Raw genomic sequence first — 22,814 nt, 5'->3', positions numbered from 1 at the left:
AAAAAAAAAAAAAAAAAAAAAAGTAAAAATCTTCCAACAAACAAAAGTCCAGGACCAGATGGCTTCACAGGTGAATTCTATCAAACATTTAGAGAAGAGCTAAGACCCATCCTTCTCAAACTCTTCCAAAAAACTGCAGAGGAAGGAACACTCCAAAAGTCATTCTCTGAGGCCACCATCACCCTGATACCAAAACGAGACAGAGATACTACAAAAAAAGCAAATTACAGACCAATATCACTGATAAATATAGATGCAAAAATCCTCAACAAAATACTTGCAAATGGATCCAACAACACATTAAAAGGATCATACACCACGGTCAAGTGGGATTTATCCCAGGGATGTGAGGATTCTTCAATATACGCAAATCAATCAATGTGATACACCATATTAACAAACTGAAGGGGAAAAACCATATGATCATCTCAATAGATGCAGAAAAAGCTTTTGACAAAATTCAACACCCATTTATGATAAAAACTCTCCAGAAAGTGTGCATGGAGGGAACCTACCTCAACATAATAAAGGCCATATACAACAAACTCACAGCAAACATCATTCTCAATGGTGAAAACCTGAAAGCATTTCCTCTAAGATCAGGAAGAAGACAAGGTTGTCCACTTTCACCACTATTATTCAACACAGTTTTGGAAGTCCTAGCCATGGCAATCAGAGAAGAAACAGAAATAAAAGGAATACCAATTGGAAAGAAGAAGTAAAACTGTCACTGTTTGCAGATGACATGATACTATACATGGAGAATCCTAAAGATGCCACCAGAAAACTACGAGAGCTAATCAATGAATTTGATAAAGTTGCAGGATACAAAATTAATGCACAGAAATCACTTGCATTCCTATACAGTAATGATGAAAAATCTGAAGGAGAAATTAAGGAAACACTCCCATTTACCATTGCAACAAAAAGAATAAAATACTTAGGAATAAACCTACCTAGGGAGACAAAAGACCTGTATGCAGAAAACTATAAGACACTGATGAAAGAGATTAAAGATGATACCAACAGATGGAGAGATACACCATGTTCTTGGATTGGAAGAATCAATATTGTGAAAATGACTCTACTACCCAAAGCAATCTACAGATTCAATGCAATCCCTATCAAATTACCAATGGCATTTTTTACGGAACTAGAACAAAAAATCTTAAAAATTTGTATGAAGACACAAGGACCTCGAATAGTCAAAGCAGTGTTGAGGGGAAAAAACGGAGCTGGAGAAATCAGACTCCCTGACTTCCGACTATATACTACAAAGCTACAGTAATCAAGACAATATGGTACTGGCACAAAAACAGAAACATAGATCAATGGAACAATATAGAAAGCCCAGAGGTAAACCCACGCACGTATGGTCAATTAATCTATGACAAAGGAGGCAAGGATATACAATGGAGAAAAGACAGCCTCTTCAATAAGTGGTGCTGGGAAAACTGGACTGCTACATGTAAAAGAATGAAAGTGGAACACTTCCTAACACCGTACACAAAAATAAACTAAAAATAGATTAGAGACCTAATGTAAGACAGGACACTATAAAACGCTTAGAGGAAAACATAGGAAGAACACTCTTTGACATAAATCACAGCAAGATCTTTTTTGTTCCACTCCTAGAGTAATGGAAATAAAAACAAAAATAAACAAATGGGACCTAATGAAACTTAAAAGCTTTTGCACAGCAAAGGGAACCATAAGCAAGATGAAAAGACAACCCTCAGAATGGTAGAAAATATTTGCAAATGAATCAACGGACAAAGGATTAATCTCCAAAATATATAAACAGCTCATACAGCTCGATATTAAAAAAACAAAGAACCCAATCCAAAAATGGGCAGAAGGCCTAAATAGACATTTCTCCAAAGAAGACATACAGATGGCCAAGAAGCACATGAAAAGTTCTTCAACATCACTAATTATTAGAGAAATGCAAATCAAAACTACAATGAGTGGCTTCCCTGGTGGCGCAGTGGTTGAGAGTCCACCTGCTGATGCAGGGGACACGGGTTTGTGCCCCGGTCCAGGAAGATCCCACATGCTGCGGAGCAGCTGGACCGTGAGCCATGGCCGCTGAGCCTGTGTGTCCAGAGCCTGTGCTCCGCAACGGGAGAGGCCATGACAGTGAGAGGCCCGCGTACCGCAAAAAATAAATAAATAAAAAAAAAGAAAAAGAAAACTACAATGAGGTATCACCTCACACCAGTTAGAATGGGCATCATCAGAAAATCTACAAACAACAAATGCTGGAGAGGGTGTGGAGAAAAGGGAACCCTCTTGCACTGTTGGGGGGAATGTAAATTGATACAGACACCATGGAGAACAGTATGGAGGTTTCTTAAAAAACTAAAGGTAGAATTACCATATGATCCAGCTATCCCAGTACTGGGCATATACCCAGAGAAAACCACAATTCAAAAAGACCCATGCACCCCAATGTTCATTGAAGAACTGTTTACAATAGCCAGGTCATGGAAGCAACCTAAATGCCCATCGACAGACGAATGGATAAAGAAGATGTGGCACATATATACAATGGAATATTACTCAGCCATAAAAAGGAACAAAATTGGGTCATTTGTTGAGATGTGGATGGATCTAGAAACTGTCATACAGAGTGAAGTAAGTCAGAAAGAGAAAAACATATTGTATATTAACTCATATATGTGGAACCTAGATAAATGGTAGAGATGAACCGGTTTGCAGGGCAGAAATTGAGACACAGATGTAGAGAACAAACGTATGGACACCAAGGGGGTAAAGTGGTGGGGGGTGGTGGTGGTGGGATCAATTGGGAGATTGGGATTGACATGTATATACTGATGTGTATAAAATTGATGACTAATAAGAACCTGCTATATAAAAAATGAAAAAAAATAAGATACAAGAATATATTGTACAACGCAGGGAATACAGCCAATGTTTTATGTTATAAAAAAAGAAGAATAGTAGGCAAAAGTAAGTAATGGTGTTCAGGGATTTGACAGTGGTTACCTTGTGGGGCAGCGACTGTAAGCAGGCATGGGGGTGCTTTGAGGCTGTTTCTTAAGCCAAGTGCTAGGGACACAGCTCTATGTGTGTGTATTTTATGCATGTGTCTTTGTATAAAAGAGTTAAACGGAAAGGTTTTTAAAAATCCAGCATCGATAATTTAGGTAACCAGTTCTGTATAGAATGTAGGTGGAAAACTGATAGAAGATGATTACGTAGAGTTACAAAGCAGCAGAATATGGAAAGCCTGTATGCCGTATTAAGGCATTGTACTTGGTGTATGGACAGACACAGTGGAGAACAGTGAAGGCTATGCGCTATACCATGGCTAGATGTGCATTTGAAACAGATCTTTGGTGGCAACAGGACAGAAAAACAGATGGTCTATAAAGAAACTGGAGCCAAGGAGATCATTCATTTACTCAACCGCTATTTATTGAAGGATTATTGTGTCAACATGGGGGATATGGCAGTGGACAAGACAAAGTCCTTGCCCTCATGGAGCTTACCTGGTAATTGGGAAAGCAGATGATAAATAACACACAAATAAAGACACAAATAAGATATCAAATTGAGATGTTTTATAAAGAAAAATTTATTACAGTAAAGAAATCGTGAAAGGAGCAGGCTGTTTTAGATATGGTGGTCAGGAGAGGACCCATTAAGGATGTGGCACTTGAGCAGAGACCTAAACAGGATGAGGGAGTGAGTCATAAAAATATCCAGAGAGGAGAGTCCCAGGCAGAAGGGACAGCAAACACAAAGCTTCTGAAAGGGAAAAAACTTGGTGTATTTAATATTCAAGGAACATCACTGAGGAGGAGAGTGCCTAATGGAGAAAGCGGTTGGAAATAAGATCAAAAAGGTAACAAGGTGCCAAATCATAAGGGTCTTCTAAAACATGGTAAGGACATTAGATTTTCTATTACTCAAGAGATAGGAGGAGGCTAAGTATCATAGCAAATACCCCCAAATCGTGGTGGCTTATTAGCAAAGCAAAAGTTTATTTTTTGTTCATGCAAAGTCCAGTGGGATGTGGTCAAAAGATTTTTCTTAGTCACTGTCCTTTGCATAGTGGAGGGTCATGGTCACTTGGGGACCAGGCTTCTTCAATGTTAGGAATCCATCACCTTATGCTCTCAAGGTCACTATGGAATCCTAACATTCTTGAGCCAGCAGGTAGAAGGGAGAAGAAGCATGGAGTACCATGCACCCAGTACTTAACCAGTTGACCTGGAAGTGACACAATTCTGCTCGCATTCTCTTGGCAAGAACAAGTCACGTGGTCCTCCTGTATGCAAGGAATAACCAGGAAATGGAATCCCCAGCTGGGCAGCCACTTCCCAATATCAGCTCCATAAAAAAAGGGGAGTGTGACTCTTTGGAGATCAGCTAAATGAAATTTCTTTGTTGCAGGTTTTATCATAATTAGGATGAAAAGCCATTGGAGACGCACTAATAGGGTAGTAACGAAGTCTTAAAAATCCCCCTGGTTGCCGGCTGGATTATAATCTGTGGCTGTGGGGACATTAAAGAAGCAAGGAGACCAGTTTTAAGGAAGTTTCTTTAGGTTAGACATGATGGTGACTTGGACCAGGGTGATAGCAGCACAGGAGGAAAAATGTGGTTGAATTTGGGATAGATTTTGAAGGTGGAGCCAGTAAGATTTGCCTATAGGTTGGATATGTAAGATATGAAAGAGACTAAGGAAAGGATTTTGGCCTTGAAAACTAGGTGACTGGGAGGTGCCCTTTAATGAGATGATGCCCAAATGGCATCTTGCTTCTCAAATGTCATCTTCTTACTTATGCCTCCCAGGCCACCCTGTTTTACACCGTAGCCCACGTGAACACCAGGAGCTCTTCACTCTACTCTGTTCTTTCACTCGTCACCCATCCTTCATAATATACTGTGTAATTTACATATTTATCATTGTTGATTGTTGATTGTTCGTACTGGAGTGTAAGTTCCATCAGGGCAGAGTTTTATAATGTTTTGGGCGCTCATTTTCCCATGTGCCTAAAAAAAGTGCCTGGCAGAGTCGTCTGGCTCATGTGTGGAATGAATGAACGGTGGACACGGGAGGAGTAGGTATAGGTGAGAGCATGGAATGAAGGCCTTTGCTCGAGATGCTTATTAGACATTCAAAATATGTTGGATAGTTGGATATACTGGTTTGGAGTCCAGAAAAAAGGTCGTGCATGGAGATGTATTTGTGTGTGTGTGTGTGGTACGCGGGCCTCTCACAGTTGTGGCCTGTCCCGTTGCGGAGCACAGGCTCCGGACTCTCAGGCTCCGGACGCTCAGGCTCAGTGGCCGTGGCTCACGGGCCCAGTTGCTCCGCAGCATGTGGGATCCTCCCAGACCAGGGCACGAACCCGTGTCCCCTGCATCGGCAGGCGGACTCTCAACCACTGCGCCACCAGGGAAGCCCTGGAGATGTATTTTTAGTAGTCAAAAGCATATTGACAATAGATTCTTAAGGCCATGGAACTGGATAAGATCGTGTAGGGAATTATGAGAAGTCTGGAGTAATTAACTGGGTCAGACACTGCTGGGAGGTTAAGTTGAGGACTGAGACTGACCATTGGATAGCAACGTGAGGTTCTTAGCAAAACAGTTTCATGGAGCGGTTGGGATGAGACTCTGATTGGAGTGAACTCAGAAGACAAAGGGAGTTTAAGTTGTGGAGAAAGCGAGTGTAGCCAAAATTCTTTTGAGAAATTATTACCAAGGGGTGCAAAGAAATAGGGTGATATCTGGAAAATATCCAGCATCTGGAAGGAAAAGGGTCAAGGGGGGTATGTCGTTTTTTAGGACAAAAGATATTACAGTGTGTTTACATTGTGATGAGGATGATCCAATAAAGAGAGAAAAAAACAGGTTATTCAGGAGAATGGGGGAGAACCACAAAAGGCCCTTGAGGAGTAAGAAGTAATGTTATACAGTGCACACAGATGATGGGATTAGGAAAGAGTGAGTTTATTTGGATAAAAGACAATTACAATTTTTTTAAGATAAGAGATTGAGGATCTGAACAGTGAAACTAGAAAGGAGGAGATAGATATGTAAGAAGTAAGCACATTGAATCAACATATTCTAGTCCTGTATGGAGGAAGAACTTCTAGAACAGCGGTTCTCGAACGTGAGCACGTATCAGAATCACTTGTAGGATTTATGAAACACGGATTACTGGGCCCAGCCCACAGAGTTCTGATACAGCAGGTCCAGGACTGTATCTGAGAATTCGCATTTTTAACGAGTTGCCGGTGCCTCTCTCTCAAAGTACCATGTGGAGTCCAGCAACATCAGTATCCCCCAGGAGCTTATTAGAAATGCAGAATGTCCAGCTCCACTCCAGACCCATCGGATCAGATTCTGTCTTTTAACAAGTGATTTATTTGCATGATGAAGTTCGAGAATCACCGTTCTAGGATAGTGTTGTTCAGCCTTGTCCCCAGGTGATTCCAACATGCAGCTGTGATTGAGAACAGCTGACTCAGGGTGACCCCAAGGTATACTGCCTGCATGACTAGGTGAATGTGAAGGGTCATCAAATAAGATAAAAAAAATTCATAAGGAGGAGCAGGTGTGTGGAGGTTGACAGAGGGCAGCTTTTGACACGCTGTATTTGAAGATTCCTTTTGGACATCAGCTGAAGCTCTTCAGTTGAGTATTTAGATCTTGAAGCTGGGAGAGGGATGGAAGATCAATCTCACTCAATGACAGATCTGAGCATCATCAGCATGGAAGTAATAATTCACATTAGGGGTGTTGAGGCCCTCAGCTCAAGAAAATGAGAAAACTGGCAAAGAGGTCCAAGGAAGGCACATGAGCCAGGGTAGAAGAGAACCCTGCAGAGGAAGTGGGAAGAGCAGCGTGAAAGGTGTGAGCACAGGCAGGAGTTGGCAGGACGCAGAAGCTGAAGTGAGGGTTGTAGACAGAAGGAAGAATCAGTGATGTTCTCTGTCTCAGAAAGTTCCAGTAAGGCTTCCCTGGTGGCACAGTGGTTGAGAATTCTCCTGCCAGTGCAGGAAACACAGCTTCTAGCCCTGGTCTGAGAAGATCCCATGTGCCACGGAGCAACTAAGCCCATGTGCCATAGCTACTGAGCTTGTGCTCTAGAACCCGCGTGCCACAACTACTAAAGCCCGCACGCCACAACTACTGAGCCCGTGTGCCACAACTACTGAGCCTGTGAGCCACAACTACTGAGCCTGCATGCTGCAGCTACTGAAGCCCACACACCTAGAGCCCATGCTCTGCAACAAGAGAAGCCACTGCAATGAGAAGCCTGTGCACCGCAACAAAGAGTAGACCCCGCTCGCTGCAACTAGGGAAAACCCACACACAGCAACGAAGACCCAATGCAGCCAAACATAAATAAATAAATAAACAAACAAACAAACAAATAGATTTATTAAAAAAATAAAAAAGAAAGTTCCAGTAATACAGACTGAAAAATATCAGTTATCTGTCATTTGGGAAATCACAAGTGGCCTTGCCACGCACAGTTCTGGGCAGGGGTAGCTGCAAAGCCGTGGGGCAGGAGTTTTAGCAGGAAACAGGAGACAAGGAAGTGGGATTGTCAGACATGGACGACCGTTCCAAGAAGCTTGGCTGTGCTGAAAAGGACAGAGTGAGTGCTAGAAGATGTCAGTGGAAAGCAAGTTTTCAACTTGGCTAAAACCGGAATCTTGCCACTGGCCATTAGGAAAGAGCCATTGGTTAGTCAAGGGGGAAACTACTGAATCAAGATGTCGGGAAGAATGGAAGCCAGGGCATCCGTGGGGTCAGCCTCAGTAGGAGCAAGGAGATAGGTATGAATATAGATAAATTTGTAGCTGAGGGGTTGGGAGGTGGGAAAATTTCCGTTTAATAGCTTCAATTTTCTCTAGGAAGTAGGGGTCAAAGTCATTTGCTTGGAAAGAGTTGCGGGGGGACCTTGGAGATTTATTTTTTAAATGTTCATGTACTTTCACAAAAGATAAAAACTCCTATCTACATGTAAAATATATCATATACCTAGATTTTTAAAATTATGTATCATAAACTTCGTTCCTTTTGAAATAACCCATTTCCAAACACTGACCAGGAAAGATTACTATTAAGAACACCCAAAGATGAATTCCTACCCGATATCCTTATTTTCAACCTTAATTTTCCTCCAGCACTTCCTCCCTGTTTCACTTATAACTAAAATTAGTTGTTTTTTTTCTGATAATTTCTCGTTGTATCTCTCTTCTGCTTGTTAAGTTAATCATTGGGGTGTTTGTTCTTGCTGTTTCCCACGTGATGAAGTGTTTCTACTCTCTCTGTTCTCACCATTCTCATCTCATTCAAATTAATTCTTTTCAAGCGAGATTTCTGAATGCCAGACCTCTCCTTGTAATCTCAGTGACATGAAGATAGGCTTTATGTTTTTGAGTTATAATACATTCCTATATAGAAATGTAAACCACATAAAGGAGGAAGTAAAACGTCAGTTCCCAATTGTGTGTGTGTGGGTGTGTATGTTTGTGTTGCTTTCTGTGACCCTTGACATAAAGTCCCAGTCAAAGTAGGTTGGAAAGCGGTGATTTGTCTCCTAATCCTGGAGAGGAAACCTGGAGGGGATGGCCAATTTTATGTCACTGCCATGTCTCTCTGCATGGTGTGTGTCAACGGTTTCTCTTTCATGAGTTGGTCCTTGTGTCATCCAAACAGCATAAAACCTACCTGGCTCTCTTGGTTTTTCACTATAGAGTATTGGGGGTGGAAGTTTTTTAAATGATAAATTGTTGAAGAATATGATTCCAGAAGTTTGATGGAGTCCCGTTCCCTCCTGGCAGATTTAGGCTTTGAGTCCTGCCATATCTGGTCCATTTGCCCAGGTCTCTGATGGTGAGTTGGGGTCCACCGCAGCCTCTCAGTTACTAGCAGACAGAGATCTGGTGGAGAGTGAGATGGACCCACCTGAGGACCTGAACCTGGTGTGTTCTCTCCACGGAGGTGGGAAGCACAGGAGAGCAGGGATGCAGTGTTTCCCATCCCCTGATACGATGGCCTAGGGAGTCTGTGCTCTGACCAATAGGACCAGCCTCTCCTCCCCAGAGAGAGAAGTGGTAAGAGATGGGTGAGAGGCACAGTGTTACCCTATCATGGGGAGGAGAGCTGACTTCTCCGCCATGAGTAGGAGGAAGGATGGGCGGGACACACAAAGCCGAGGACCAGAAAGATGAAAGCAGTCATTCGTGACCACACACGAGTGGTTGGTGGAGTTTGAATACAAGCCCAGATTGGTGTGACTTAAAACCTTAGCCTGTGTGGGACTGGACCTCACTTCCACGACGCCTCCTTCATTGTGAAGACTCACTGGAATGTAATACCTTTCTAGTGATAGGGGGTGTGGGTCAGCTTCCTCTTATGTATGTAGATGGCCAGGAATTTGACTGTGGATTCATAGACTAAAAACAGGCAGAGGAGAGCCTGGAAAGTAGCCCCAGACTCAGAAGCAACCCCAAGCTTAAGAGGGGATGGGCCCGTGAGATTGTTTCCCAGTTCTCCATCCTTCGCTTTCTAGCCTCACTCACTCTGAGATGCCTTGATGTGATGTGACAGCTCATTTCATGGGTCCCAGTAATAATTAATATGGAAAAAAGCAATTGACTTGAAAAATTGGGAAACTGGTCTATACCGTATACTATTATTTAGGAACGATGTAGAAACAAAGCTAAAAGTGCCTGCCTGGGAAGAAAATTGGTCCCTCTCGTCTGGTATCTGGAGTTCTGCAGCTCTTGAATGAAGGGGCGGGGGTGGGTCTTACTTATTACCACATATACTTAAAGAAAAATAATTTGATCAGTGGCCGTTCTAAGTGGTTTTTGTGTATCTTTCAGATGTCGCCCATTTAATGTGGTTTGAAAGACTCTATGTTTGGCTTCAGTGTTTTGAAAAATACATCTTGTACCCAGCAATCATTTTGAATGCCCTTACTACGGATGCATTTTCAATAAGCAATTACCGGAGACTTGGTACCCAGTAAGTGGATAACCGTTTATTCTCATCATGATTTGGATCACCACGTTTTCAAAATCGAGTGGGTTTCCTCTGAACAGGCTGCAGCAGAAGCCAACTTCTGTCTACCAATCATGGGCCACGTAACAGTAAGCCATGGTGGTCTCAAACTCTCTGGAGCTAGGTGGTTATTGTAGAGGGACTGGGGGGCAAACGAAGTTAGATCTGCTTGGAGTGATCTTGTGAATAGACATCAGTAGATTTGAAAATCACCCTGCAAACGCTTAGTCAGGAGCGTTAAGAAGATGACCGAAGTGCAGTGTGATGCCAGGGTTCCTGGCATTCCAACCGTCGTGCTTAGAGCTTTGTTATGAAGTACCTCTAGCACTTCACGCAGCAAAGACTCGAGCATTTTGTGTTTGAGGGAGGGGGAACTTAATCGCTGTTACTGCTCTCTTTGCATTTCTCAGGAAAAGCCTCATAATTTAAAAAAATGGACCACAGAGAGACTTCATATCCTCAAGATGCCCGTTTTTGCAAAGCATTAACAGCGTATAGCTGAGTTAGTGGTTTCATGTTTTAAAAGGAACTCTGAAATTACAAACGGAAACCTACTTGATAATTTGTGGATGTGTTGTTCTGACAAAAGGTTGACATTTCTGTTCAAATAAGTTCATAAAGGAGGATGATGTGAAAGAGATTCCTTCCCAGATTTGCATATGAGTCACTTTGCTTAAACGTTACGTGCCCAAGTCAACCCTGATTCATAATCCCAAGCATGCCTCCTCTTCCTTTTGGGCTGTGATGAGGACAAATGAATTAATGTTTGCCCAAGATGGAGCAAACTCAGGTAGAAGGCACGCGAGTTCTCGGCTGGACCTTGAGTGGATTCCTAGCCGCACGAAGCAGACACTAAATGAAACGACCCTACAACCTTCCTGTCTTTATCAGACTCTGCCTTCCTTCCAGTCTAGAACTGTGTCAGTCAGACCAGGGCAGGAAGTCCATGCCCTTTGGTATTTAAAATCCTAGACTTCGGATCCAGGGATGAAAATTAGTCTCACTGGATGAAGAAGGCAGGTGATGAGGTTACAGACCTCTTGTATAGTTTGAGTAGGGCCCCATCCCTGAGCTAACCCTACCTCTAGAACACTGAGTGCTTTTCTAGTAAGCAGGTGTTTCCAGTGTGGTACCATCTTGGCTGACCCCGTGACGACATTCTGAAACAAGGCAGATCCCCAGTTTTCAGAACAAGGACTCACAGTCAGAACCACAGCAGTCACACATGTACCGGTGCTGCCCAGGGATAGCGAGCTAAAGGATTGAAAGTCCTCGCTTCCTAACACTAGGACTAGGGCTTCAAGCTAAGACTGCCAGTTGAGGCCAGGCAGCTCTGGCTGTTGGCAGAGGATGGATGCATGGGTTGGGAATTATGCAGAGTCAGATAAACAGTTCAGAGAGAGTCTACTTTGAAGTAAAATTAATCTCTATCCCCTGTCATTTTTTTCCAGACACTAAAGTCAGAAAGTAGCACCTCACCCGTGTACCTCCAAATAATCTTAATTTGATGATACAAACAGAATTCTTTTGCTTGGAGCCCTAAGTTGATAACTCCTTTATATTCTTGAGGCATCCATCTGACAACTTAAAAAAAAATCTCTCAGGATTTCAAGCACCCCACTAGACCAGCTGTTCTCAGACAGGATGACAGGAGGCCATATGTCAGCATCACCTAGAGACCTGTTTCAAACTGTGTGAGCCCAGCCCACACCCTGCCCTCATTGAGAACCATGGGACCAGATAGTGAACTCTTCAATGACAGGCACTGTTTCTTTTTCAGCTTTCAGTGCCATCGGTCCAGTAAGTGGTAGAAGGATGGATGGATGGATGGATGGATGGATGGATGACTGAGTGGGGGGCTGGTACATGGTGAGTGGGTGCATCATGATAACTGGTTAGGTATTTATATTTCCCAGCCTGATCTAAAAGGATGCTTTGCACCTGTCCCAGGCCATTGTTCCCGGATTGCTACCTAATCCTTTATAAGACCTTTAGCTAAACCTGCAACAATCTGTGAATCGTTGACTGTAACCATTACAGTTGCAATGTTACAAGAGCCATAAACGTCACTCCTTAAGAGCTCTCTTAATCTTCACCAGTCATCATTAATAAACATAAAATGAATGCTGTCCATTTTACTCATAGTCACAGAAAACAAACTTTAGAGTTGAGCCTCATCTAGCTTTGGCCTGAATAACCCGGGAAGTCACTGATCTCCTTTGAAAACCAGAATATCCCTGGTCTTGGGACACCTTATCCTTGGGATCCCCCCAAGGGCTTTGGCTATGCCACAGAGATTCTTGTACCCGGGGCTGTTGTCAGAGCTGAGTGGACCTGCAGTCAGGTTTTCGTACTGATTTTTCATCACAGGCGTTAGTTGTCCACTGGAGAAGGAAAGGGTCACGGAGCGGTGCTCAGCCTTGCTGCAGGAACAGAGTTTACTGAAGGTCTTACCACACTCCCCAGACCCGCATGTAATCAAGGGCTGCTTTTTCTCAGAAGCCAAATCTAAGCCCATCACACAAGGGCTTTGACCAGACCTCCTCAGATGCATCCTGGGACAGGGTGGAATCAATTGCTACACTAGGTCTGAAGGCATATAAAATATCAAATTGAGGCCAATGGAAGTGCTAACATTAGATCTTCCCGATGACAAAAATGACAGTTTTGTATTCGATAGATGCCAAGACTTGGGAAACACGTTTTGAATGCCCCAGTCCTGAGACAGGATATTATTAATGCTGATAAGGGTCTAGAGCTCAGGATCCCGCTAGGATTAGGGAACTTCAGGCCTGCCCCCTCACCCCCATTTTCTGTACTTAGAAAAAGAGAACCTCTCTTTGTGATAAACAACAGGGTCCTACTGTACAGCACAGGGAACTGTATTCACTATCCTGTGATAAACCATAAAGGAAAAGAATGTGAAAAAGAATACATATATGTATCGCTGAATCACTTTGCTGTACAGCAGAAACTAACACAGCATTGTAAATCAACTGTACTTCAATAAAATTAAAAAGGAAAAAGGGAACCTCTCTTTCAAGTGCAACTGCTCCCTGGAAAGTGTTGCCACTTTTGTCTTTCTTTTGAGTTCCCAAATAGGATGTTCTAATTGAGGGGACTCTGGCTAAAATGTGCAAGGCCTTCTTTCAGGAAGACCCCTCAGGGTGGTAGTGGCTTGCTGTGTCCAGCTCTTCTGAGCGCTAATCAGTTGCCTTCCCATCTCAAGGTGGGAAGATCATTGGCCTCACTGTCTGCTGGAACTGCACATGCTTCTGACACGTATTAGTAACCCGACTCCCTAGACAGGAGCATTCAGGAGTTCAGTCCTCACAGCAAAGTCCTGCTGTTTCTCTGCCGGGCTGCCTCTGTCGTGCTCCTTAACTCAAAAGGCCTATGTCATGGGGGCCTGTGTCATGTTGATGATGTAATTTTCAGTGGAAAAAAAAGGGAGATTGGAAAGCTTATGTTTACAAAGACAGCAAATATGGTGGAAAACATTAGAAGTGAATATGTAAAGTAAAAATGGCATTATTGAGATAGTGGGATCTTTTTCCTCTTTTCAGAATTTAATATTAGCTATTGCTACGTCATTGATTCGGTGAGATTCTTTTGTAATAGAAAGGCTTACACTGAGCAGATGCTAACAGGGACAGCCTGCTCTGTTTTCTCACTTGCCTCCAAGCTCCCCGTGGAACCTGGCAGTGCAGTAGTCCTTCAGATAAGCTCCAAGGGAGCTCTGTGTCCCGCATTGCAAAGTCCTGGGGACGATGGTGACGCTGACTCTAGTGGCAGAGTCTGTGTTGGCGAGTCCCTCGGGATGGAGTTTCACTCCTAGCTCCACTCTGTGTGAACGTACGCTCAAACTCTGAGACGCAGTTTACTCCTCTGTACAACGAGGATAATAAAGGGCCCAGCATCTTGGCTTTTTGTAAAGGGCATAACGCACAGTTAACGCTCAAGAAACGTGAGCCATTGTCACTCACCTAGTAAGGTACGGGCTGTGAAGTGATCATTTCCTTTCTTTCCTTTTCAACAGCTGGGACATTTTCCTGATGGTCATAGCGGGCATGAAGCTGCTGCGGACCTCCTTCTGTAACCCAGTCCACCAGTTTACTCACTTGGGCTTCACCGTCATCTTCTTCCATTTCGACTACAAAGACATTTCAGAGAGTTTCTTACTGGATTTCTTCATGGTGTCCATTTTATTCAGCAAGGCAAGTAGATTAGCTCTTTTCTTCATTTCAGTATGTAAAAGGTGCATTTCTCATCAAATGCTTTAAGAGTTTGAAACATTTTCTTTTAAAAACAATTAAGGCATGAATTTACATTGAATTGCGTATGCGTGTCACACTCCTGCTGCCATTTGAGGAACATTCCCCATGGAATAGAAATATGCCATGTTATTTGCCAAAAATCACTAATTAAGATGAATTAGCCATTTGTGTTGCTTGAAATTTTATGACCTTTGTCTCTGTTAACAATCTCATTACGGAACTTCCTCGATCTCCAAATGCTCTAAATTAAAGATTAGTCACCAGGCTAATTTTTTTTTTTTTTAATTTAGCATTTTGCCTCTTGAGGTAAAGTTTGAGCTGTGGGACCCGAGGGCCAGGTCCCTTGGAGTATTTTCTTTCCCTTGGCTTGTCTCTGGTCAAGATTTCATCAGCTGTAAATCCACCCATGGGCAGTGAGAAACCCTAATCACAGTTCAGGCAAATATATGGGAATGGCATCTAACGTTTAACATGAGGGAGATAAGGTCCTTGGGATACTGGTCTGAGTGTACGTGTTCTGAGCACCGTGACAAAGCTGGGGTGTGTAAACAGAAATTGGAAAAAGAATTTGGGAAACTCCTTCCTCATGCGCTCCGTTGAATACAGCAGCCATGGGTTTTCTGCCCTCGGATTGACTTAACTGTTCCCCCTTTTGGTTAATAATTTTCAAATTCTAAGGTTTTTTTTTTTTTTTTCCTGAACTTCATTTTTTCACCCCTATCGATCATTTCTGTGAATTCCTCTCTTTATTACCTGTCCTTCACCTGGCTTCCTCTTTACTTGTTTTAAGTGACAAAAATTCAAATATTAGAATTGTCATATTACTTCAGCAGCCCTCCCCTGTTTTCCCATCTTAGGACCAAGCTCTGGCTTTGGTCTTTTACCCACAAAGATCTGTTTTCTGTTTGCCTGAGTTCTGTTTGGTCTTGATAAGTTTATCCCATTTTTCTGGTGATTCAGATCACAGGCTTCCATAATCTGTTTTCCTTCATTATGTCTGAATGTCCCTGATCTCACATAATAAATGTAAAATTGTCTCCTATGATCTTGAAAGCATTGATGAAGTTATAAATTATTTTACTACTCACAGTGGTAAAAACTCACTCTCAGATGCAAAATGTACTGGAACAGGTTGAATTCCTAACTCTGGCATTATTTACATGTTGACCTGGTAATATTGATATTCCTTTCTGAAACGTTGTCTCCTGTAAAGTTGAAAATAATGATGCCCGTCTCACTTAGGCGTCAGGAGGATTGATTAACGTAAGTAGGAAAGAAGTTTTTAAGTAGCGTGTGCTTTCCAAATATGAGGCAGGACTTTTAAAGCCATGTTAAGTAGAAAAAGAGAAGTTGCACCCTGTTTAGGACGTGAAGGAGTGCGGCTGCTTCTCTGCAGTGAACTGTCTGTTTTCAGTAGCTTCCTGTGTAAGTGAAAAGTGCCAGGTAAACAAAAGCAGAGCAGAGAGGGGTGATTGAAATGAGTCTTCTAAGTGATTCCACATTGCAATAGAACAGGGATTTTCACTTGCTGGAGGGCAGGCAGCCTCCCCGCTGAGCTGCCTGCTGGTCAGCTGGGAGCCAGCTACTGCTGAGAAGTCTGGTAGGTGCAGGTGTCCGGATCAAGAGGCTTGCTGGACGCAGAGGAAGGATTTATGCAGAGCTATTGTTCATTCTTCCTGTCCACGAGGGCACTTTGTACCGTCCTGAGCATAATGAGTAGGGTGGGACCCGATGGGACATAGTCTGAAACTGAATCCGTAAAAACTCAGTGCTACAGACATTTGAGTTTCAGTTGCCATCATCTTTTTAAAGCACCAGTGAAAACACTAAAAATTTCAGGCAGAACCAGTGTGACAGTGTTCCTGTTTCCCCTAATTGAGAGAGCATTAGCACGTGTAATTTGAATAGTCGGCTTTTAGGCTGGGAAAAATAGCTGAGTCTAAAAGAAAAAAAAACAAGTGAGACGAAAACTAAAAAAAATCAGCCTATAGCAAGTCAGTCCTGACACACCCCTGGCTCTGTCTATGGCTACTCACTCTTTATCTTGACAGAACTGGTAGCAGGGCATTTTCTGGAATGAGAAACCGGATCTGATTCTGACAAAAAATACAGTTAAAGAAAGAGACAGCATTTGAGGTCTTCCGGGAAAGAAAAGCCAGTAGAAATTAGTGACAGAAAATGGTGGCAATGAGGGAGGTGACAGTTAATGTTTCTTGTAAAGATCCTGCCTGCTTACCCCAACTGCTGCTTCCTGTTCATTCTCCTCATTTTAAGACATCTTTTAAAAAATTGTCTCTATTAACATATTTCCTAGAGGCTTTCTAGACCTCCAGTATTTTTAACATCTTTATTGGAGTATAATTGCTTTACAGTGGTGTGTTAGTTTCTGCTGTATAACAAAGTGAATCAGCTATATGTATACATATATCCCCATATCCCCTCCCTCTTGCGTCTCCCTCCCTCCCACCCTCCCTATCCCACCCCTCTAGGTGGTCACAAAGCACCGAGCTGATCTCCCTGTGCTATGTGGCTGCTTCCCACTAGCTATCTGTTTTACATTTGGTAGTGTATATATGTCCATGCCTCTCTCTCACTTCGTCCCAGCTTACCCTTCTCCCTCCCAGTGTTCTCAAGTCCACTCTCTATGTCTGCATCTTTATTCCTGTTCTGCCCCTAGGTTCTTCAGAACCCCTTTTTTATTAGATTCCATATATATGTGTTAGCATACGGTATTTGTTTTTCTCTTTCTGACTTACTTTTCACTCTGTATGACAGACTCTAGGTGCATCCACCTCACTACAAATAGCTCAATTTCGTTTCGTTTTATGGCTGAGTAATACTCCATTGTATATATGTGCCACATCTTCTTTGTCCATTCATCTGTCGATGGACACTTAGGTTGCTTCCATGTCCTGGCTATTGTAAATAGAGCTGCAGTGAACATTGTGGTACATGACTCTTTTTGAATTATGGTTTTCTCAGGGTATATGCACAGTAGTGGGATTGCAGGGTCATATGGTAGTTCTATATTTAGTTTTTAAAGGAATCTCCATACTGTTCTCCCTAGTGACTGTATCAATTTACATTCCCACCAACAGTGCAATAGGGTTCCCTTTTCTCCACACCCTCTCCAGCATTTATTGTTTGTAGATTTTTTGATGATGGCCATTCTGACTGGTGTGAGGTGATACCTCATTGTAGTTTTGATTTGCATTTCTCTAATGATCACTGATGTTGAGCATTCTTTCATGTGTTTGTTGGCAAAGTATATCTTCTTTGGAGAAATGTCTATTTAGGTCTTCTGCCCATTTTTGGATTGGGTTCTTTGTTTTTTTGATATTGAGCTGCATGTGTATTTTGGGGATTAATTCTTTGTCAGTTGCTTCATTTTCAAATATTTTCTCCCATTCTGAGGGTTGTCTTTTCGTCTTGTTTATGCTTTCCTTTGCTGTGCAAAAGCTTTTAAATTTCATTAGGTCCCATTTGTTTATTTTTGTTTTTATTTCCATTTCTCTAGGAGGTGGATCAAAAAGGATCTTGCTGTGATTGATGTCACAGAGTGTTCTGCCTATGTTTTCCTCTAAGAGTTTTATAGTGTCTGGCCATACATTTAGGTCTTTAATCCATTTTGAGTTTACTTTTGTGTATAGTATTAGGGAGTGTTCTAATTTCATTCTTTTACATGTAGCTGTCCAGTTTTCCCAGCACCACTATTGAAGAGGCTGTCTTTTCTCCATTGTATATTCTTGCCTCCTTTATCAAAAATAAGGTGACCATATGTGCATGAGTTTACCTCTGGGCTTTCTATCCTGTTCCACTGATCTATATTTCTGTTTTTGTGCCAGTACCATACTGTCTTGACTACTGTAGCTTTGTAGTATAGTCTGAAGTCTGGGAGCCTGATTCCTCCAGCTCTGTTTCTCTTTCTCAAGATTGCTTTGGTTACTGGGGTCTTTTGTGTTTCCATACAAATTGTGAAATTTTTTCTTCTAGTTCTGTGAAAAATGCCATTGGTAGTTTGATAGGGATTGCATTGAATCTGTAGATTGCTTTGGATAGTATAGTCATTTTCACAATGTTGATTCTTCCAACCCAAGAAGGTGGTATATCTCTCCACCTCTTTGTATCATCTTTAATTTCTTTCATCAGTGTCTTATAGTTTTCTGCATACAGCTCTTTTGTCTCCTTAGGTAGGTTTATTCCTAGGTGTTTTATTCTTTTTGTTGCAATGGTAAATGGGAGTGTTTCCTTAATTTCTCTTTCAGATTTTTCATCATTAGTGTATAGGAATGCAAGAGATTTCTGTGCATTAATTTTGTATCCTGCTACTTTACCAAATTCATTGATTAGCTCTAGTAGTTTTCTGGTAGCATCTTTAGGATTCTGTATGTATAGTATCCCATCATCTGCAAACAGTGACAGCTTTACTTCTTCTTTTCTGATTTGGATTCCTTTTATTTCTTTTTCTTCTCTGATTGCTGTGGCTAAAACTTCCAAAACTATGTTGAATAATAGTGGTGAGAGTGGACAACCTTGTCTTTTTCCTGGTCTTTGAGGAAATGGTTTCAATTTTTCACCATTGAGAGTGATGTTGGCTGTGGGTTTGTCATATATGGCCTTTATTATGTTGAGGTAAGTTTCCTCTGTGCCTACTTTCTGGAGGGTTTTTATTATAAATGGGTGTTGAATTTTGTCAAAAGCTTTTTCTCCATCTATTGAGATGATCATGTAGTTTTTCTCCTTCAGTTTGTTAATATGGTGTATCACGTTGATTGACGTGCGTAGAAACCTCCAATATTGTTTTTGAGGGAATACTGCTCTTTAGGGGTGTTCATTGCATGATATGAAATTTTGTTTGTTCAGTAGATTCATCAGAGTCCTACTTTTGACATGTCCTCTCATTTATTGTTGCTAAATCCCTAAGCTCCTTCCCCAGCCTGGCTCCTGTTCTGCTAAATAGCAAAACCATTGTTATCCTGGCAGCCCACTCACAGAAGGGCTGCAAGATGAATGCAGAGACCTTGGAAGGGCTCCAGCTTCCTTGGGAGAAAGGAGCTGCGTGAACAGTGGACTTACTATTATTGTTATGTCAGTTGCCCCTAATCCTTCAGGCTTTATGGGTGGAAAGAAAGACAGGATGAGATTACAGAGAGATGATCTGTGGAGTGAGATCAAAGCACCGAGGTCCAGAGGATGAAATAGATGACTTCCAGAGGGCTTGCCTGTGTGTTATTCTCTCCCTCCCCGAATCGTTGAATCCCCACCTGAGGTCTGGAAAATGAATGTTGGCTGGTCTCCTCAGTCTGCCAGATCTAGTGAAAAATGGGACATCATGAGTTCTGGGCCAGAGCACAACAGGAAGGATTTAGTGCAGCCCATGCATTGACACAAAGGGTGGGACATTCCTAGTGGATAGGCTGGGGGCTGAGGGGAGGCAGAGGGAAAGAAGCATCCCTGCAGATCCCATCCTGAGATGCGCGATGCTGCAACCACACCCCACGCGACTCAGCACCTTTAAGGAGTCAGGCCCATCCGTCCTCCCTCCCTCAGCCTCTCAATCCCTTTCCTCTCTCTCTTCTGCCCCATTGTTATGGACCAGGGTTCTTGGCCTCCTTAGTCAATAGAAATTGATCAGAGGCCGGGCAGGAAATTCAGGCAAGGCTTTACTGGGGCCTGTGCTACAGCAGGGAGGAGCGAGAACAAACAACAGGTTCCCTTGCTTGTTTGCTCCCTCGGGGGTGGGGCGAGCTTGTTCCTTATACGGGGTGAGGGTAGGGGCAGGTCCAGGGGTCGGGCAGGAGGGCTGGCTTAGGTGATTTGCCCACCCCTTTGGTGGTGCTGTGTGCAGGGATCACACACAGCGCCTTGATGTTGCTCCCAGCTCTTCAGAAGTGGCAGTTGGGCTTTTTGGTCTCTTCATATCTTGTTGTACAGCATTTGCCCCAACTGCCTATGCACGCAGTTATTTTTAGTCTCTTATTGTTTCTTTGTATTTTGTTGTTCGAGGGGATGTTTGTCCAGGTGCAGACCCTGCAGCAGAGGGTCCCAGGTCCCAGGTCCTAGCCATCACCATCAGTCATTCTTCTCTTTTAAGAACCAACTAATGTAGTGAACTTGTAACATTTCTGATATGCCTGGGTCTTTGGGGGACAGGAAGACATGCTCCACGTAAGAATATGTGGTCATTGACAGGAGGTGACAAAGGTTTCATGCTCTTCCACTGGTCCTGAAAAAGTTATCAGAAACCATCTTTTCTTGAAATTTTTAGTAATTTTTAGTTGGAGAAGCAGGACTTGAAATAATCCTGCCAGAGGATCATTCTGCCAGCATTTCCAGAATGTGTTACATGGGAAATTCTCCAGGCCGTTAGTTCAACACGGGAGCTAGCACTTTTACCATTTATGAAATTAAAATTAATGAGTGAGGTGGTTTTTACATAAAGCTGTGTGAATGATGGCCCCAGAGCCACGATGAGAAGGGACAAATCTAGGAGGTAGAGCTGATAGCATTTAGTGACTGTGAGGGTGCTGGGGGGAAGTGGAGTCTAGGAGGAAGAACCACGTCTGGGAGAGCTCTCACGTCGCGTCCTCCAGCGACTCAGTGTTGTCATTAAGGAGGGCCAGGAAAAAAAGACATTTTGGGGAAAAAAAATGTTGGTTTTAGATGTGTTGAATTGTGGAATGAGACGTGACAGGGACCAAAGTAAAGACCTAGGGACAGGATGTTTTCCCATTTAAATATTTTACTTTACATAAGTGCTATAAATGTAGGATCAGTTTAATAAAGTTAGAAACATAATGGAAAATACAGAGGAAGTCCATCTTTATACACAGCCCTCACTCCTTAACCCCTTTCTCTCCCTAATGATAACCATTGTAACTCTTACAGGGTAATTCCTTCTACTCTGTTTTCCTATGTATTTACACACACACTCAAACACACACACACACCCTATACACACACAAAACGTAAACTATTAATAGGTCATTCTTTACACATGTTTACTTCCTTTTTTGCTTAAAAATATGTCTTAGAGAATTTCCACGACAGTATGTGTAATATTGCCTCTTCCTTTTGACACCTGCATAGTATTCCATAGTAATAATTTGACTAGCCATTCCCCTACTGATAGACATTTAGTTTGTTTCCAATTTTTTTTCCTGTGGTAGCTGGGATTTCTGTGTTCACGAACTCCAGAAACCCAAATGAAACTGACTTAATGAAAAAGGGGGATTTAACGGTTCCTATAACTGACGGGATGATTCAGAAGCTTAAACGATGGCATCGAAATTCTGTGTTTATTTCTCCTTCTCTCCTATGCTGGCTTCATTCTTAGATTGGTTCTATATGTATAGACTCCCTCCAGCTAGTAATCCCAGAAAGAAGAGAAAGTATCTTTCCTGATGGTTTTAGCCGAAGTCCTGGGGAGCATCTCATTGACTCCTTTTGTGTCACGTGTCCATTGAGGAACTAGGCAAGAGGGACGCAAGCCCTCTAGTCAATGAGGCCTGGCTCTTGTCTAACCACACTATAGGGACAGCGGGTCAGAGAGGGAAGAAAGGGCGGGCAGACCAGAAGTGTCAGACGCTGGTGCACATGAGTGTTTCAGGAACACAGATTCCTGTGATAGGAATTGTTGGGTGGACAAGATGTACATGATAGGGTCTCCATAGAGAATCCTTCCAAAAGACATATTGCTTCCAACAAGGATGGCCAGCATTTAAGACCCAGGTAGAGGAGGAGGAAAAGTGACTCATGAGACAAGGTAAGGTACAGTGAAATAGGAAGAAAGAAAAGAAATGGCTTCAAGAAGGAGGGAGTGGTCAGCAATATTGGCAGCTTCACAGAGGTCACAGTGCCCTTGATAGAGTGGGCCCTCCGTGTCTGTTTGTAAATGCCCAGGTATATTCATTGACCACAGGTCAGTGTATTTAAATGTGGGTATTTGGGGGAGCTTTACAGTACGCTCTTCAGTGGAGCTGTATTTAAGGGAAAAATTCTGCAGTCACAACCACTTTCAGGCTGTTAATGTTTTACCAGCTTAGAAGAGGTGAATGGCTTTAGACATGCCATTCTCGTTATGTTTAAAAGGTTTAGTCCACTGCCCTTGCCAGGAATAAACATGCCATATATGTGTGATATGAAGGGCCACAGTACAGTGTTTACTTAACGCCACCATCTCTAGGTTTGAAACGCAGGGCTTGAGACTTAGTACAAGAATTGAGCTCTTAGGCATCTCCAGCCAGGAAATTATGGACAGCAAAAGTTATTTTCTATGGGGCCATTCACCTTAGCATGGCTTCCCTCTGCCCTCTCTGAGTTTTCGGAGGGTGACATCTGCGCCCACCTCCTCCACGGGGTCGTGATATGGGATAGTTCTTGCTATCCTGAAATTAAGTGGTGGATGGAACATCTCTCCATTATCTTTTTGGTTCACTAATGTTGACAGAGGCTCCATTTTCCATTTTCAGTTTA

The 22,814-nt window shown here is 42.7% G+C and overlaps 1 protein-coding gene across 1 annotated transcript in view; it reads left to right on the top strand.

Moving 5' to 3' along the window:
* The window catches only part of PCNX2 (pecanex 2), a 273,090-nt gene that overhangs the window by 141,182 nt on the left and 109,094 nt on the right, over nt 1-22,814 (top strand). Inside the window, exons 20-21 of the mRNA XM_027094137.1 lie at nt 9,885-10,026; nt 14,102-14,279. Of these exons, the coding sequence (XP_026949938.1) occupies nt 9,885-10,026; nt 14,102-14,279 (320 nt within the window). The remainder of the gene's footprint in view (nt 1-9,884; nt 10,027-14,101; nt 14,280-22,814) is intronic.

This window comes from Aethalodelphis obliquidens, unplaced genomic scaffold (assembly GCF_003676395.1).
Source record: "Aethalodelphis obliquidens isolate GAN/ISIS:26980383/991018 unplaced genomic scaffold, ASM367639v1 scaffold87, whole genome shotgun sequence".
Lineage (NCBI taxonomy): Eukaryota > Metazoa > Chordata > Mammalia > Artiodactyla > Delphinidae > Aethalodelphis > Aethalodelphis obliquidens.
The sequence above is the reverse complement of the archived record's forward strand: the minus strand, read 5'-3'. Positions and strand labels throughout refer to the sequence as shown.